General features: G+C 45.3%; 1 protein-coding gene across 2 annotated transcripts in view; it reads right to left on the minus strand.

Annotated features, from left to right (window-relative positions):
• Positions 1-4,068: 4,068 nt before the first annotated feature.
• Positions 4,069-18,076, minus strand: part of stx16 (syntaxin 16) — a 44,610-nt gene continuing 30,602 nt past the window's right edge. For both annotated transcript variants that reach the window (XM_072514536.1, XM_072514537.1), the window contains exons 4-8: positions 15,168-15,330; positions 14,015-14,106; positions 12,511-12,654; positions 11,829-11,909; positions 4,069-9,942 (exon numbers count right to left, since the gene is read on the minus strand). In XM_072514536.1, coding sequence (XP_072370637.1) covers positions 9,838-9,942; positions 11,829-11,909; positions 12,511-12,654; positions 14,015-14,106; positions 15,168-15,330 — 585 coding nt within the window. In that variant the 3' untranslated portion in view covers positions 4,069-9,837. The remainder of the gene's footprint in view (positions 9,943-11,828; positions 11,910-12,510; positions 12,655-14,014; positions 14,107-15,167; positions 15,331-18,076) is intronic.

Consider the following 18,076-nt stretch of genomic DNA (forward strand, 5'->3'; position numbering starts at 1 on the left):
TGATGGTCTGACTATAGTCAATGACCATCCTATGTTTCTCCCCTGTCTTCACCACCACTACTTGAGTTCTCCAGGGACTGTTGCTTGCTTCAATGACCCCTTCCCTCAGTAGCCTTTGGACCTCTGACCTGATGAAGGTCCGGTCCTGGGCACTGTACCGTCTGCTCCTGGTGGCGACGGGTTTGCAATCTGGGGTGAGGTTCGCAAACAGGGAAGGCGGGTCGACCTTAAGGGTCGCGAGGCCGCAGACAGTAAGGGGGGTATAGGGCCGCCGAATTTAACGGTCAGGCTTTGCAAGTTACATTGGAAGTCCAACCCCAGGAGTGTAGCCGCGCAGAGGTGCGGCTGGACAGAAAGTGAGGTGGGGGGGAGGGGATGGTAAGGAAGGAGTATTGTTTGATAGGAGGTAGTTTACAGATTCTTGATTTGGGGGCAGGGAGTAGAATGCTGATGGTGACCAGGGGCTTTTCTTTGTCACACCTTTTAGGTGGGGTTGCAGCCATCTTGGGTGGGCCTTGTCTCCAGGAACTTGGAAGGAGGGGATAATCCCCTGCGGTAGAAATGGCTGACCTGAGAGGGAAGTGGGGTGAGAGGCCCCCAATCAGATTAGTCACTTGGAACGTTAGCGGTCAAGGATGCCCGGTGAAATGATTGAGTTTTCGCTCATGTGAAGAATTTAAGGGCCGATGCGATGCTTCTGCAGAGACCCACTGCGGGTGAGGGACCGGATGTGACTCGGAAAGGGCTGGCTGAGCCAGGTGTTCCACTCGGGCTTTTGATAGCAGGGCCTGGGGGTAGCAATTTTAATTAACAAAAGGGTCCGTTTCCTTGCAGGAAGGATCGTGGTGGATCAGGGAGGTAGGTATGTGATCGTTACTGGGACGCTGGAAGGTAAGTTAGTGGTGCTGGTGAATGTGTATGCCCCAAATTGGGACAACGTAACATTCATGAGGAGATGGAGGGCGCAATACTACACATGGACAGGCATTCGTTGATTCTGGAGGGAGATTTGAATTGCGGTTTGAACCCAAAATTTGACTGGTTTGAACTAAAGTTTGTTGCAAAGGCGTTATTGGAAGAATGGGGGGAGCAGACCCGTGGTGGTTTATGCATCTTGGAGGCAAGGAATGGGTTGGTCTCACTCTCTGTTTGATGAGAACTCCGGAAAGCAGTGTAGAGGGGAGATCATATTGCACAAAGCGCATATAGATAAGGAGGAACATCAAATGTTGGTGGATGACATTCTGGAAGCTGATCGCAGGCATTTGAATGACTGAACCCCAGAGTACCTGGCTAGCAGGAAAAAGCTGCAGATGCAGTTTGACCTTTTAACCAAGGATAAGGTGGTACCCCAGTTGCATTGCTCAAGGGGGGGGGGGTTACTTATGAATCTGGGGAGAAGGCCAGCCATCTCTTGGCTTGCCAGTTGAGGCGACAAGCAGGCGATTATTCAGGTCAGAGACTTGGGTGGCAGGCTGGTGTCCGCTCCAAGGTTAATGGAGCGTTGGAAACATTCTAAAAGAACCTTTATAGGTCGGAGCCTCCAGCGGGTGGGGCGGGGGGGGCGGTATGGAAGAGGTCAGGATTTTTGGGCAGCATGGTGGCGCAGTGGTTAGCATTGCTGCCTCACAGCGCCAAGGTCCCAGGTTCGATCCCAGCTCTGGGTCACGGTCTGTGTGGAGTTTGCACATTCTCCCCATGTTTGCGTGGGTTTCACCCCCACAACCCAAAGATGTGCAGGATAGGTTAATTGGCCACGTTAAATTGCCCCTTAATTGGAAAAATAAAGAATTGGGTAGTACTCTAAATTAATTTTTTTTTTTTTTTTTTTAAAGGTATATCGGATTTATTGAAGGGCTTAAGAGTTCCCCAAGGTCGGGGAGGAAGAGCATGAGGGTCTGTTGGGCACCGAAGAGGTCTTGGCAGCGATAGGGTGAGTGTAAACAGGGAAGGCCCTGAGGCCAGACGGATTCCTGATGGAGTTCTACAAGATTTTTACTGGACAACTGATGCTGTTATTAGTGGGAATGTTTGAGGACTCGATAACAGGGGGTTCCCTACCGGAGATGTTGATGCAGAATTAATTTCATTTTTATTAATAAAGGACAAGGACCCCATGGAATGTGGGTCCTACTGCCCTATTCCATTACTCAGTGTGGATGCCAAGATAGTGGCCAAGGTGTTAGCACTGAGGTTGGAACCATGTCTTCCTCAGGTTATTAAGGAAGATCAGAAGGGTTTTGTCAAAGGCCGGCAATTGTCATGTAATGTGTGGTGATTGCGAAATGTGTTGCTTTCCCCAATCAGAAGTAATCATCGCATTGGACGCCAAAAAGGAATTTGATCGGGTAGAATGGGGGTGGGTGTCTTTTTGTGGTTTTGAAGAGGTTCAGGGTGAGGCCCAGGTTTGTGTCTTGGATACAATTGTTGTACAAAGCTCCCTCGACTAGTGTCCACACATGGGTGATATAATGAAACTGTTGAGGTGCTTTGGCTCCTTTTCAGAATATAAGCTAAACTTGGAAAAGTGTGTGTTTTCAGATGAATCCATTGGGGGTGGGGGGGGGCGGCGGTGTGCAGGAGTGCTAATGTTTCACATGGCGGGTTTCAGCTTTGGGGTTCAAGTGGCTCGGGTTTGGGCCTGACTTTATATACGGAATTACACTAGCCTAGTGAGCAGTCGGGACTGGGCTGCAAAGATGGGATAACCTTCCCCTGTCCTTGGCAGGCAGGGTCCAGTCAATCAAGATGGAAATTTTGCCACGATTTTTGTTTTTGTTCCAGTGTTTTCCTTCCTAAATCCTTTTTTGAGGATTGAGAAGTTGATTACAGCCTTTATTTGCACGGGAAAGACCATGAGTATTTGTAGGGCAGTCCTTCAGAGAGTGACAGACAGGGGGCTTGGCGCTGACAAACCAGATATTTTACTACTGGGCAGCTAACGTGGAGGTGTTGGGTTGGTCTAGTGATCCAAAAGCCACCTGGGTGCAACTGGAATCAAGGTCGTGCAGGGGTCTGGTCGGGGGCATTGGCAACAGCCTCACTCCAGTTCTCACCAACGTATTTGTTGAATCCGGTGGTTGTTTCCACTTTGAAGATATGGAGACAATTGACAACATTGTAAGTTAGCGTCAGTGTTGAAGGTGGCTCCCATTTGTGTCAACAATCTGCTCAAGCCAGCGAGATTAGATGCTGTGTTCAGGGGTTGGGAAAGGAAGGGCCTGGAGAGAGTGGAGAAACATTCCCCGTAGCATCACCAACAGAGAAGGATCTTTTGCTCGCAAGGTCAAGGGAGTACTTCTGGCATTTATGGACGGAATATGTCTGAGGATTCGGTGTCGATGGAGGGGGTTAAGGCGAGGTGGGAGGAAGTGGGCCCATATTAGATGATGAGGTGTGGAGGGAGCCCTTCGCAGGGTAAACGCCATGTCCTCGTGCACGAGGCTTGGTTTAATCCAACTTAAAGTAGTTTGCAGGGCACACCTGACCAGGTCCAGAATGAGTCGCTTTTTTGTAGGGGTGGAGGACAGGTGCAAATGCTGCTCAAGAGATCCGGCCAACCACGCACCCATGTTCTGGTCTTGTCCCTAGCTAGTGGGTTTCTGGGTCTCCTTCTTTAGCACCATGGCGGCGATTCTGAAGATTGATCTGGAGCTCTGTCCTTTAGTGGCCATATTCGGGGCGTCAAGCTCACCGGAGCTGCAGACGAGTGCTGGGGCCGCTGTCCTGGCCTTTGCCTCAGACCTGGCCGTTGCCTCAGATTGCCTGCAAGATGAGTGCTGCTGAGGTGGAGGTCGGAGTCTCCACCCAGTGCCTCGTGTGGCTGGGAGACTTGATGGGAGTTCCTATACCTCGAGAAAGTCTGTGAGGGGTACAATCCAGGGAATCTATTGGAGATGGCAGCCTTTCATTGTTCATTTCAAGGAATTGGTCAACCTTAGTCGTTTTGGGTGGGGGGAGGGGTTTGGTCATTTGAGTGTTCTGTTTTATGTATGTATTTCTTGTCATTCTGAATTATATAAAATAAAAATTGGAATAAAAATATATACATATAAAAAAAATTAGTGGTTGACACTTTACATTTTTTTTTATTATTGTAGTTTACACAAAAAAAAAACAAGCAAAACTATACACAAACTACATATATTTCAATTTGAAGTCAGGACCCCAGATTGTACAAATATAAATATAGAAATTTTGTTCAGTCTACACTGTATAACAAGGGGCACCATGTAGTGTATCCCATTTGTCTATGAAATATAACCATTAATATAGCTGCTTTCCATAGAGAGGCTACATAAAAGTTTACTAAATTATGATGGGAAATACAACTTTGTTTCCCAGCACTCTTGTGCTGAGGGTACAGCACCAGCTACAGATGCAGGTTTCCCTTCTTACTCAGTGTGTACTGCAAGTGTACAGAAAGACGGTAAGCTATGCACATGCCATGCAAGGTTAGCTGGTGCACAGTGCATGCCTCTGGTATCTGATCTTGCCTGTACCCAAGTGTCACCTGAACTAATTCCCAGACACCCGATGCATTTCAACCCATCTTCCACACAAAAAAAAAACAATTACAAGACAGGGACTGAGCGCACAATCATTTTGCTATTGCACAGCCATACATAAAGGTTAAGCTGTGTTTATAACCGGTTTCAAACAGTAGCAATGCTGGGTAGGTTAATAATTACACAGATGCTCTCCTGAAACAGACTGACAATCAGAATCCTGATCCGCACAGAAATCAATTCATATTATTTTACAATACATTTAAATACAATCTGGTCAGACACGTCACATTTTTAAGGAAAAGAGCAAGAGTTCCCACATTGAAATAAAAAAACCTCCAAGCTGAACTCACTTCTTGTCACTCAGGGGTTATCAGAGGATGCTTACAGATGCTCAGCCAGTGAATACAGCTGTAGAGGTGCAATGGGGAAGAGCCATCACTGGTGCACACCAGCTGGAGAACAGACATGGATAAGTGGGGTATGCTGAAAGGGCTAATGGCATTCGGCACAGACAGTTCAAAGGACATTTTAGTGGAATAGCCAGCATCTTTTGGTAAGTGATGGCATGCAATAATCCCATCACCTCTTCTCTTCCTTTTATCAGAGATATTTAAAGTTTGAGTGCAATTTTTAGCTTCACCTCAGCAACTGCAATGCAGTGCACTGAGAACAGACGAAAATCTGCACTGGTTATGCTGTTTCACATTAACTCTAGCTAAGCTATCATAGAATTTACAGTGCAGGAAGCCATTTGGCCCATCGCGTCTGCACCGGCCCTTGGAAAGAGCACCCAACCTAAGCCGACACCTCCACCCTATCCCGGTAACCCAGCAGCCCCATCTAACCCTTTTGGACATGAAGAGGCAATTTAGCATGGCCAATCCACCTAACCAGCACATATTTGGATTGTGAGAGGAAAACGGAGCACCCGGAGGAAACCCATGCAGACAAGGGGAGAACGTGCAGACTCCGCACTGACAGTGACCCAAGCTTGGAGTCAAACCGAGGACCCTGGTGCCGTGACGCAACTGTGCTACCGTGCCGTATGTACACAATAGTCTGAACATACGTGTACACATCAGTGGAGACGCTTTGCAGTCTAGATATACACAGGTGCAGATCCACTTGTGGAGACGCTTTGCAGTCTAGATATACACAGGTGCAGATCCACTTGGTTTCATCTACAGGACACACACACACACACACACACCACCCACACACAACCCCCACACACAAAAATAACCATGGAACCTGACAAATTCTCCCATTGCACCTGCAATCCCTTCTTTCATGACTTTTACCATATAATCCTCAGGAAATACAGGAGGGCTGCAGTGGAACATTAAAGCCAGGATGGAATGTTTGGGCCAAATGGCCTGTTTTGGTGTATATTCTATGCAATTCTGTAAAGCCCTTGGATGCCATTTGCCAATGCCCAAGTAATATTTCCAAGCTGTTCAGCTTATGGGGACAAGAGTCAGATTCACCTACAGTCTGGACACACTTAGGTGTTCAATATTGTACCAGCAGTCAGGGAAAAACAGCAAGTGGCATCCAGAGTCACTTTTTCATTTTCACAGGTGCTCCCTCTTCCTTTTTATCACATCAGACAAAAGAACATAGTCCAGAATCGGACTCATCCAACCCATTCCAAGTAGAAATCCATAAATAATTGCTACCACCCCTACCATTAGGGAAATTATACTTATTCCAATATACTGTTTAACATACTCTTCAGGCAGTCTGGCTTCAGAATTCCAATAAGATGCAAAGATTAAGTGCATAGTTTCATCAGTTATTGCCCAATGCACTTGGCATGTCATTGGCTAGGCCAGCATTCTTTGCCCATCCCTCATTGTCCTGGAGAAGGTGGTGGTGAGCTACCTTCTTGAATTACTGCACTTAGTGTGATATAGATACACCCACGGTGTTGCTAGGAAGGGAGTTCCAGGACTTTGATCCAGTGACAGTGAAGGAATGGTGATATAGATTAAGTCAGGATGGTGAGTGACCGGAGGGGCACTTGCAGGTGGTAGTGTTCCCAAGCATCTGCTACGCTTGTCCTTTGTGGTAGAGATCATGAGGGGTTTGGAAGGTGCTATTGAAGGAGCCTTGGTGGCTTACTACAGTGTACCATGTAGATAGTACACACTGTTGCCACTTTGTGCCAATGATGGAGAGACTGAATGTTTATGGTGGTGGATGGGGTGGCAGTCAAGTGGGGCTGCTTTGTCCTAAATGGTGTTGGGCTTCATGAGTGTTGTTGGAGCTGCACTCTTCCAGGCAAGTGGTGAATATTTCATCACACCCTGACTTGTGCCTTGCAGATGGTGGATAGGCCCTGGGGAGTCAGGTAACGATACATCAGAATCCCCAGCCTCTGGACCCCTCTAGTGGCTGGTCAATTGCAACCCTAACCACTACAACAATAACCGCCCAGGGCAATCCACCTCAAACTCCCTATGGGTGTTTAACATTCTTCTGTGGATCTGGGCAACTCCAGAGCAAGACATTAAGGAGCATTTTACATGCACATTTATTTTTCTAAGCCATTGACAAGAGAAAAATCATGCTGCAATACAGAATTTCAGAGCATTGAAGCTATACAAAGTGTGACAATTTCTGCAGGGTACTGAGGTAACTAGTTTCTCATTCAGCTGTGCCTATTCCATATGAGGAATCCTTTATTCACTTAAAAACAGGACATTTGTGGCAGTGTACTGAAATCTGGATCATTGTTCAAATTGCTAACATCTATTCCAAGCAGTATTTTCAGATTCTGAAGGAAAGACCGGAAAGGCTATAAAGAGAGAGCATGTCAGGCCTGTGGAGAGAGAAAGAGTTAATGTTTCAGGTCAATCATCTTTGGTCAGACATTGATCTGAAGTATTACATCTATTTCTTTCTCTTCAGGTAAGCTGCCTGGTCACCTGAGTGTTTCCCGCATTTTGCTGCAGTGTTTGCTTCTCTCAACCCAATACCACTTTCCACTACATTCAAATTCAGTCATTTTCTTTTCTGTTTCATGTAGAACTAAATGGAAATTTTTGCAGTGAAACCTCACAGCCCAACCAATGTGTGTTAGTGTTTATCTTCCACTTGAAACATATCCTTATCCCCATCCCTTTCCCATATATCCACATTATTCTGCTATCCCTTTTATTCTCCTTCCTTTCAACAACGTATCTAATCTATTCTGGAGCACTGATACTATAATCACTAACTTCATTTGAGCATTCCACAGCCTAAAAAGCCTCTGTACTCTGTGTCAAATCTCTAACGTTTAACCGTATTACCTTCATTTCTTGTTCCAGGTCCCTCAACCACTGCAAACTGCCTGTTTCTACGTTGATCCCTTCACCATCTCCAGGTTTCCCCATTACTCTACATTCACTGCACTTTTGAATGCTGTTACCCGTCAATGTAAAACAGAAACCCAACAGTTACAAAGCATTGCCACAAACCATTTATTTTTTAATTGACATTACCGTTTTGAGGGCATAAACTGTGCCCGAGATCACAGCCCGAATTAACTGATACCTTCGTAAACGCTGCCCCCTTCAGAAAACAGTTAAAAAGAAGTTTCACAGCACTGTTAAGTACACTTCAGGCAGTACATTCAGCTCATTCCTGTTACCTGGAAGGGGCCTCGTGCATGAAGAGCTCCAGGTTACTACATACATAATCAAAGCTGGTACAGATGAACCTATTTATTGTGTGCGGGAACCATAACAGGAAGGAGTCACGCACAATCTTTCACAAGCAAGGTACGAACTGTTCTCCCACTTGAAAAGAAGAGACCAAAAACCAAATTGCTTCACACTGCTTATTCCATTTATATTACAGGTAAAAATTAAAACAAAATCATAAATTATCCAGGTGTGTCAAAGCACTTAAAGACGAACATCACAGAGATACAACAATAAAAATAATTCCCACTGTAGAATGCAGAACAGGAGAGATATTCTGCACCAATTGTTATTACTGCTTGCCCCTGCACATTTTTATTATAGATAGATTCAGATTAAAGGTATTCGCTTCAAGTTCCAATATTCACCTGATTTGATCCGTAACGGGATTATCAGTTAGATGTGTATGCACTCATACACAAAGTCCTTAATGCTCATTCGGAGACACACTACAGATCAAATTGAAAAATATGTGGTGTCTGATTTAGCCAGCTGAGTGGCGCACTGATTTACCTTCACTCCCACTGAAAGAGACCCAGGGAGGTTGGCCTTTTACACCCTGTCTGGGTGTCTTGAATGAAAGTGCCTAGGTTTCTAAAATAAAGTTCTTCCATTTTGTTTTTCAGGATTTAGCCCAGCTAGCTCGATTTCCAACACTTTATTTTATTCTAAATAGCGTTATTTTAAACGTAGTGTTGAATATATTTTCCATGATTTTTTTTTTTTTGGTAATACTGGTTTCTCCTTTTATCCTTCCAATCCCATTCCTAGTCTTTCGACCACCAACTGCAGCCAGAATGCATGCACCCCAGTCCCTGAACCAACTTCTGGCAGCACCACTTACAACTCGGCCTGCCACCTTCGCTTTCCTCCTTCGGCCTGGCACCCGCTGCCTGGCAGGTGGGCAAGACACACAGACAGTGACAAGCCATGGGCACAGGTTCCCACCCCACCGGTGCACTGCCATGTTTTGCAGGGGAAGAATTTAATTATCCATCCAAAAGGAAATCACGGACTGCTGTGTAGTCAAACGTGCACATAGCACATCAAGCAGAAAGTACAATGCAGCTGGACAACACATGGACTTCCAAACAAAATGTTTGCTCATTTTGCTTCTGATGGTCACCGTTGGACATAATCATAGATACAAAGCTTGGTGAGAAGTTATTTCTTCCTGGGGGTGGGGGAGGAAGGGGGGACAACATACACACTGGTGCACAGAAAGGAATGCAGAGGAATCCGGTGTTCTCAGGGCAAACTGGAGAAATACCCACTCCGCTTCACTGAGACGCTGACAATGCTCCTTGTAAAGTTGAACTGGTTCCTCAACGGGTGACCCGGTTGGGTACAGACCACTTGCACATCACCAGCTGAAGAAGGAATGCGGAAAGAAGCAAATCCGAGTACTGCTCATGAGCGACACAAAAGAGAGCACACCTTTTCTCCCCTCCCCAACCACGCCCCCCCTCCCCCCACCCAATTTACAACACAGCAATCACAATATCTTCATGATTTTCTGTAGTGAAGGAATTCAGGGAATCTGATCCTGTTCCATAGTTCCCCGACAGACATGATTTTAAATCACCAACCCCAGTGAATTTTCCTCATGGTTCCCACTGCATGGGAGTTCCTGCCGATCACCTTGATTTGACTCCTATTAACACGATAATGAGAACCACAACTATCACAAACAAAATCAGAATGACCAACATCTTTCGATTCTTCTTCTGGTACTGCTCTGCCTGCGAAATTAAAAATAGAAACTATTAGAGAACATTTATTTGTATATAAACACTTTTATTGATTTACAATATATCCTACAATTCGTCATTCAGTTCAGTGGGCCTGTCACAGTTCAACAATGGAGCCACTTTCTCTAATCCCATCCTCTTCCTCTGGACTTTTTGATGTTGGTCCTTTCAAAGAGCTTTTCAGATTTCCCTCTTAAGTGTTAATCAACTTGGTTTTACTGGTAGTGTGGTTCTGTATTTTAAAAACAGTATGCGCAAAACAATTTCTGCCAACTTTTCCTTTCAACGATTCACCGACCTGTTTAAAATTCTTTATTAAAATGATACCATGGTTTAGAGGGTTAAATTATGAGTACAGACTACATTAACTTGTGTTATATTTTCTTATATTTAGGAAATTGAAGAGTGACCAGACCAAGGGGTTTAAAATGTTAAAATGGCTCAATGCTGATAAACTATGCCTCCTGGTGGGACAAGCATGAACAACAGGACAAAATCCTAAAATTAGAGCTAAGATAGGGTGGAAATTAGGACACATTTCTTCCAGACAAAGGATAGTGGAAATTTGGCTGTGGATGCTGAAACAACAATTGCTTTCAGGACGGAAACTGATTGCATCTTTTACCTAATTAAATCCAGAGATATGGTTCAAAGGCCTTTGTCTTATAAAGAGAGATTGAGCAATTTACACTCTCTCGAGAATGGAAGATGAGAAGTGATCTAATTAAGGTATATAAGATGATAAACTGTATTGACAAAGTTGACGTAGAGTGGATTTTTTCTTTTGTGAGGAAATCCAGAACGAGAGGCGGCACAGTGGTTAGCACTGCTGCCTCACAGCTCCAGGTTCAATTCCAGCCTCAGGTGACTGTCTGCGTGGAGTTTGCACTTTCTCCACATGTCTGCGTGGGTTTCCTCTGGGTGCTCCGGTTTCCTCCCACAATCCGAAGATGTACAGGTTAGGAGGATTAGCCATAATTAGCCATTAGCAATTTAGCCCCTTAATGTCCAATAGGTTAGGTGGGGTTATGGGGAGAGGGTGGAGGCGTGGGCTTAAGTAGGGTGCTCTTTCCAAGGGCCGGTGCAGACTCCATGGGCCGAGTGGCCTCCTTCTGCATTGTAAATTCTATGAATCTATGAGAGGTCATAGTTTTAGGATAAGGGGCAACAGATTTAAAACTGAGATATTGAGAAACAACATTTCTCAAAGGGTCATGAATCTGTGGAATTCACTATCCCAGAGTGTGGTAGATGCCTGGACATGGAGTAAATTTGAGGAGAAATTTATATATTTAATTAGTAATGGGTTGAAGGGTTTTAGAGAATGGGCAGGAAAGTCGAGTTGTGGCCAAGAGATCATCAGCCATGATCGTATTGCATGGTGGAGCGGGCTGGAAGGCTGACTTGCCTACTCCTCTTGGTTCTCATGTGAATGGAGTTAAAATACAGATCAGCTATGATCTAATTGAATGGTTGAACATTCTTGAGTGGCTGAATAGCCTCCTCTTCTTCCTATTAATAGGACATAATCGCAGAGGCTGGAAGGGAATGCGAGCAGGCATTGCTGCCAAGAGGTCGGGAGATCTGGGAGAATGGGATTTCCTCAGGTTCTGGTCAAATTTAACAGCAGGATCTGATTAACATAGGAGAGGAAAACAGTTAAATCAGCTCAGGTTGAGGACCTATTCTCAGTTTTGTTGAATCGTGGAATCCCAGATAGTATTCAATTAGCTTAAATTAGAGATATGGCAATACCAACATATCATAAACTACATGAGTAGATTGGTGTGATATATTTTCTGTATTAGGTTCACACTGCGGTATAACTGTTGGACAAATAAATCCTGTACAAATAGTCAACCCAGAGAGCGTTATACCTTCTGTAACTGCTGCAAGCCCTCTTCTGTTTTCATACAGGATTGTTCGACATTGTAATCAATCCGGTCCAAAATGGTCCCCTGAAAATGAACACAAGAGTGAGGCAGCTGCACGGTGAGTGAAAGGTTCATCAGATCCCTGCTCTTTGGGACTTTCCTGCGCCAGGTACACCATCCTGGTCGACAGGACACACAGCTGAAATGCTCCACTGCTGCAGGGACTTGTGCAGCAAGCTAACTGCTCAATACCAGCATTCAAGCTGAGATGTGTTGAAAAGGCGAAATGGGGTAGTAAAGGGTTGGGCACCTTGGGAGTGGGAGAATGTTTCTCTGCAGAACTGCTGAGTTTAGCAGCAGTGTCTTGCCACTGCTGCTTTGCTCTGTGAGGGGTGGTTTAATCGGGATCCTCCGACATCAAATTGAGGTGATTCACCTTCTGCGAGGAGGAAGTCTGAACTCTGCTCACTGCCTCTTTGTTCATAGAGAAGAACATGGTTTGATATGGAGGCAGTGAGGGTTTGGGGGGAGGGGTGGTGGAGAGACTGGAAGGATACTGGACTGAGCTGAAAATGGAATACAAGTGGCCACACAGATGCACATGCACATGCACGCGGTGCCTTTTTTCTGGTAGCAAAGCCGGAAAGGGATCTCGTGTTCAAGTGTTAATGCTTCTCCAACCCACCTGCTCCACTATCATACTGGCCAGCTCTCTGAAGATTTCATTCAAGTCCGCGATTGACTGTACGATCTGCCGGATCTCCTTCTCTCGTTCTTCCACCATCAGAGTGTTCTCTTCCACCAGCAGCAACTGATCATTCGTAAAACCCTGCAAATCAAACAGAGAAGGCCTGTTCACATACCCTCAACACACAAGGCCAGTTAATAAAATTAGTCACACACAGGGTGCAACAGAGCATTTTAACTAAATCACATATACTTTTGTTACTTTCTTGGGGTGTCACTGAGAGTGTCGATATTTTGTTGCCTCGTAGCCCTTGCATGGCCACTTCAGAGGGAATTATAGTCAACGATGTTGGTTTAGGTCTGGAATATTTTGTAGGCCAAACTGGGCCTTCAAAGCAATTAATGATTAAGTTCTTATGAGAAACCACCAGCTTTTATGGATGCTAACATTATATTTCTAATTTTTCCTTGAACTGAATTCAAATTTTCACTATCTTTATAGTGGGATGTGAAATAATTATTTGGATCATTAGTCAACACCTCTGGATTACTAGCCCAGTTAACATTACCCCTAATGTTAACAATGCGAATGAAGAAGGCGAGGCCCACAGGGCACCACCACAGTTATAAACAAACAGTCAGAAAAACTGAGGAGCTCTTATTATGTGGCTGCCAGTTACACCCCTTTCATGGCAGTTCCTGATTTTCATGCTTGGTTTTCTTCGGCAAATTCATCATTACTCAAAAGGTTTAGCCCTGAGCAATGGTGCATGCCATCCGTGTACAAAGTTACCACAGTCCGTGCTGCTTCAAATTGTCCATGTTTAAAAAGTCACTAACTTCAGTCACAAAATAATAATCGTTAACAAATTTGCATTAGCCTCAATTTCATAGTTGGCAGATATTGTACCTTTATTTTATTATCAGAAACAGCAGCAGTGCTTACTAACTGGTTCACACCTCATTAAGGTGCATTGAAGGCAAGAACAAATAGAAGGAAGCAAACCAGTTTAGACTATCGTGTTAATATTCAATCAAATTGTGTATTTACTCTTCTAATTCCTCTCCAAGTGATCGGAGGTTAAAGTTAGGCTGCAAACACAACGAGTTGCATTGCATGCAGTCTTGTTTAGTTTCTTTGATGAAGGTGCACAAGTTAGGTGAATTGGCTAAGCTAAATTGCCCCTAGGTGGGGTTACGGGGCGAGGGTGGGGATATGGCCGAGGTAGAGTGTTCTTTCAGATGGTCGGTGCAGACATGATGGGCATAATGACCTCCTTCTGCACTGTAGGGATTCTATGATGATCTACAACAGTCTTAATGATTACTGGAATAGCACAGCAGTGTTATACTGGCACCATTGACAGCAGGCAAATTGTGTTCACATCAACACGTTTCACTACAAGCAGTGGGGACAGTGTCACTCAACCAGGCGGGGCCAGGTAACACAATTGCTTTTGATCAGATCTCTGCAGCATGCCATCAACGATTAGCATACCCACCTTGTCATAAAGGTTGTTGTCTTCACCATCATCGATTAGTGGCACCGACGTGTCAAAAAAGTGTTTGGATCTTTCCTCTCTGTTCTTCAAACCTATCAAAATACAAAACCTATGTAAATAGAAGGGAGTAAACCTGCAAAATATAAATAAAATATGGAATTCTTTAAGTCCCTTTGATGATTTAGGACAGGGTCATATTTAAATTATCGTTTAAACAAAACAGAAGTTCGCTCCAAAGGTTCCCCACCTCCTTCCTGCTCCTGAATCTTGCTGAGATATGGGTGGTGGACAGTGAATGCCAGCAGACAAGAGTGAATCAAAGTCAAGTCAAAACAGGCCTATTTAATAGATGTTCAAAATCAAAATCGGTCTTCATTTGAGCAAATAAGGAGGAACGTATTCCAATGTAAGAGGGTCAGTAAGGATCAGTTAAGGTTATTGGCAAGAGGCAGCACGGTGGCACAGTGGTTAGCACTGCTGCCTCACAGCCCCGAGGTCCCAGGTTCGATCCCGGCTGTGGGTCACTGTCTGTGTGGTGTTTGCACATTCTCCCCTTGTTTGCATGGGTTTCTCCCCAACAACCCAAAGATGTGCAGGCTAGGTGGATTGGCCACGATAAAGTGTCCCTTAATTGGAAAAAAATGAATTGGGTACTCTAAATTTATAATAAAAAAAAGATTATTGGCAAGAAAGGCAGAGATAAGATTTTTTTTTAAAGTTTTGATCCAGAATGCACTGGCTGATAGAGTGATGGAAAGCAAATTCAATAACCTCAATAGGTCACATGCTTGATAAGGAAAAAATTTCAGACATGGGGCAACAGCAATGTGAATAACAGACAGCCGCTTCAAACAGCTGCCACAGGCGTGACAGGCTGAATGGCCTTTTGTGCAGTAAGACTCTATGATTCATTGCAGGAACAACTGAAAACCCAAAGTAGACTGAGTATTTACAGCAACATGTTTTTCCTGCATGTTAACTGTTAGGGCTAATATAATTAAGTCAGTTTTTAGTTTTGTGGCGACATTTGGCTCTGCCCCCATGAAGTATTACCAATCAATACAAACTCTTCCATGCCCCGGAGAGCCCTGCTCTTCCCTATATAAACCAAATACACTTGAATTAAAGTGTTTCCCTGTCCTTGGCTGCTTACGTTTAAGATAGCTGGACTGGGCATGTCGAAAATTGGTCGACAGGTCTTGAAGAGCTTGCGCTAGAGAGGAGATGACGTTTCGAAGGACCCGTTCTTCCTGCTCAGTACAGCTGCGCCATCTTCCCTGCAGGCTCTGCACTGATCGCTGACACCTGTGGAACATCTGGAGGGAAAGCAAACCAGTAACAGAAAGGTTAGGACATCCAGTCCATCTCAGCAATCCTTTAAATCCTCAAACCAGGGAAAACATGTCATTGTATGGAAATGTATCGAGTATGAATGTATAGACTTGCTTTAACTCATCCTTAAAAATAATAATAATCTTTATTGTCATTACATCCCTGGTCTTGTATTCTAGCCCTTACTGAAGGATAAGTTGGCAGATAAAGCGCAAGATTTCAACAGTGCGTGTTCGATATACACCTGCACATTAGTGTGTCTCTCGATGTCACTTTCCACAGGGATGGTCTGCCGTAGCGCCGCTGCAAAATTCCTGGAAAAAAACTGTTCTGCCCAGTGATTCTGCAGCCAAAATTGGCAGATGAACCCCAGCGGAAATTCCCCTCTCCCACGCCAACTCTTTAGTTAACTTTTCGTACTGGTGTTCCGCACCTTGACAGCTTGTACAGGATATTACCTGTATTCATAGGTGATATGCCACTGTCTGGCATATTTTAAAGTGACTTCCTCCTCTCCATTGCTATCGAAGGTCTTGTTGTGGTACAGTTCCAGGGGAGCTAGCTGCCCACTGAACTGATCTCAGTTTCCTCACTAACTTTATTGAAAACAAGTTCAAAGTGTGTGTTAGTTGAGAGTGCAGAGGCTTCTGAAACAAGTGCATACTCTAAGTATCATGTCACAGTGAGCTCAACACAAGACGTCCGCCCTCGTGTTACTTCTAGTCCCCGTGTTACTTCTAGTCATGTGGTTTGAAGAATTATGGGTAAGCAGGAATAGAGAAGCTAAGAGCGATCTGAAGTAGAAATACTTTTGTTAAAAAAAAAATAATAATTTGTCATTTCACAACTTATACTCTCCATTGAATGAACAGCTAGCTGGGGGCAAGGGAGAAAGACTCAGGGTAAAGAGCAGCTATTCACAGTGGCCAAACGTGGAAACTGGCATCCCACAACGATCAATGCTGGACCCATTGTTGTTCACAATTTATAGCAATGTTCTCGACTTTGAAATCAAATACATAATTTCGAAATTTGGGTATTTCAGCAAATTAATGGTGTCGCATGGGGCTAGCTGATACTGAGACAACAAATTAAGCAAACGGTTTGTTTGTCGATGTACCATTTGTCAGTGTACTCTTGATTATTCTTTTTGTCTATGTAAGTACTGTGTATGTTCCCTCAGCCTCAGAAATAACACTTTACACTGTACTTCGGTACATGTGACAATAAATCAAATCAAATCAGCATTAATAAACTTGCAGAATGGGCATTTAATTGGCAAATACATTTCACCACTGATAAAAGAGCAGTCACACATTTTTGGTAAGAAAAAGGGAGGCCTATTTACTTGGAAAATAAGAGCTAAAGGAGTGAGAGAAGTTCAAATAGGTGATTCACAAAGTAGCAATGCAAGTTAATAAATTAAAAGAGGAAGCAAAAACTAAATTTTATTCCCACGGGGATAGAACTGCAAAGTGGAGAAGTTATGATCAACTTCTTTCAGACCATGTTAAGACCACGCTTGGAGTACTGTGTCCAGTTCTGGGGCGGGATTCTCCCCTACCCGGCGGGGCGGGGGGGTCCTGGCGGGATGGAGTGGCGTGAACCACACCGGCGTCGGGCTGCCCAAATCCACACCTTTATCATAGAATTTACAGTGCAGAAGGAGGCCATTCAGCCCATCGAGTCTGCACCGGCTCTTGGAAAGAGCACCCTACCCAAGGTCAACACCTCCCCACACCTCCACCCTACCCCCATAACCCAGTAACCCCACCCAACACTAAGGGCAATTTTGGACACTAAGGGCAATTTAACATGGCCAATCCACCTAACCTGCACATCTTTGGACTGTGGGAGGAAACCGGAGCACCCGGAGGAAACCCACGCAGACACGGGGAGGATGTGTAGACTCCACACAGACAGTGACCCAAGCCGGGAATCGAACCTGGGACCCTGGAGCTGTGAAGCAATTGTGCTATCCACAATGCCTCCATGTTGCCCTGCTCTCACCATTAGGGGCTAGGCCCACGCCAGAGTCATTGCCGTCCCGCCGGCTGGCGTGGAAGGCCTTTGGCGCCACACCAGCCGGGGCCGAAGGGACTCCGCCAGCTGGCGGATGTCTGCGCATGCGCGGAAGCATCAGCAGCTGCTGACGCCATCCCTGCTCATGCGCAGGTGGGGGGGGGCAACGCGGAGGGGAAAGAGTGTCCCCATGGCACAGGCCCGCCCGCAGATCGGTGGGCCAGGCCACCATGGGGGCACCCCCCGGGGCCAGATTGTCCCACGCCCGCCCAAGGACCCCGGAGCCCGCTCACGCCGCCTGGTCCCGCCGGTAAGGGAGGTGATTTAATTCACGCCGGCAGAACCGGCATTACAGCAGCGGGACTTCGGCCCATCGCGGGCGGGAGAATCTCCGGTGCCGGAGAATTCGGCAGGGGCGGGATTCACGCCCCCCCCCCCCCCCCCCCCCCCCCCCCCCCGGCGACTCGCCGACCCGGCGGGGGATCGGAGAATCCCGCCCCTGGTTGCCATATTATATAATGGATAAGAACACAGGGAAAGATGTTCAAAACTTATTTACAAGGATGATAACAAATGCAATGTTATGTCCATCTGGAAAGGATGAATAGGCTTAAATATCTTTTCTCTTGATAAGTGAAGGCTGGGAGCTGCTTTAGAATTGTGCGTTTCCACTTGTGGGGAAGACCAAAACCAGAGGCCATCAGCATA

Source organism: Scyliorhinus torazame, chromosome 8, assembly GCF_047496885.1.
Source record: "Scyliorhinus torazame isolate Kashiwa2021f chromosome 8, sScyTor2.1, whole genome shotgun sequence".
NCBI lineage: Eukaryota > Metazoa > Chordata > Chondrichthyes > Carcharhiniformes > Scyliorhinidae > Scyliorhinus > Scyliorhinus torazame.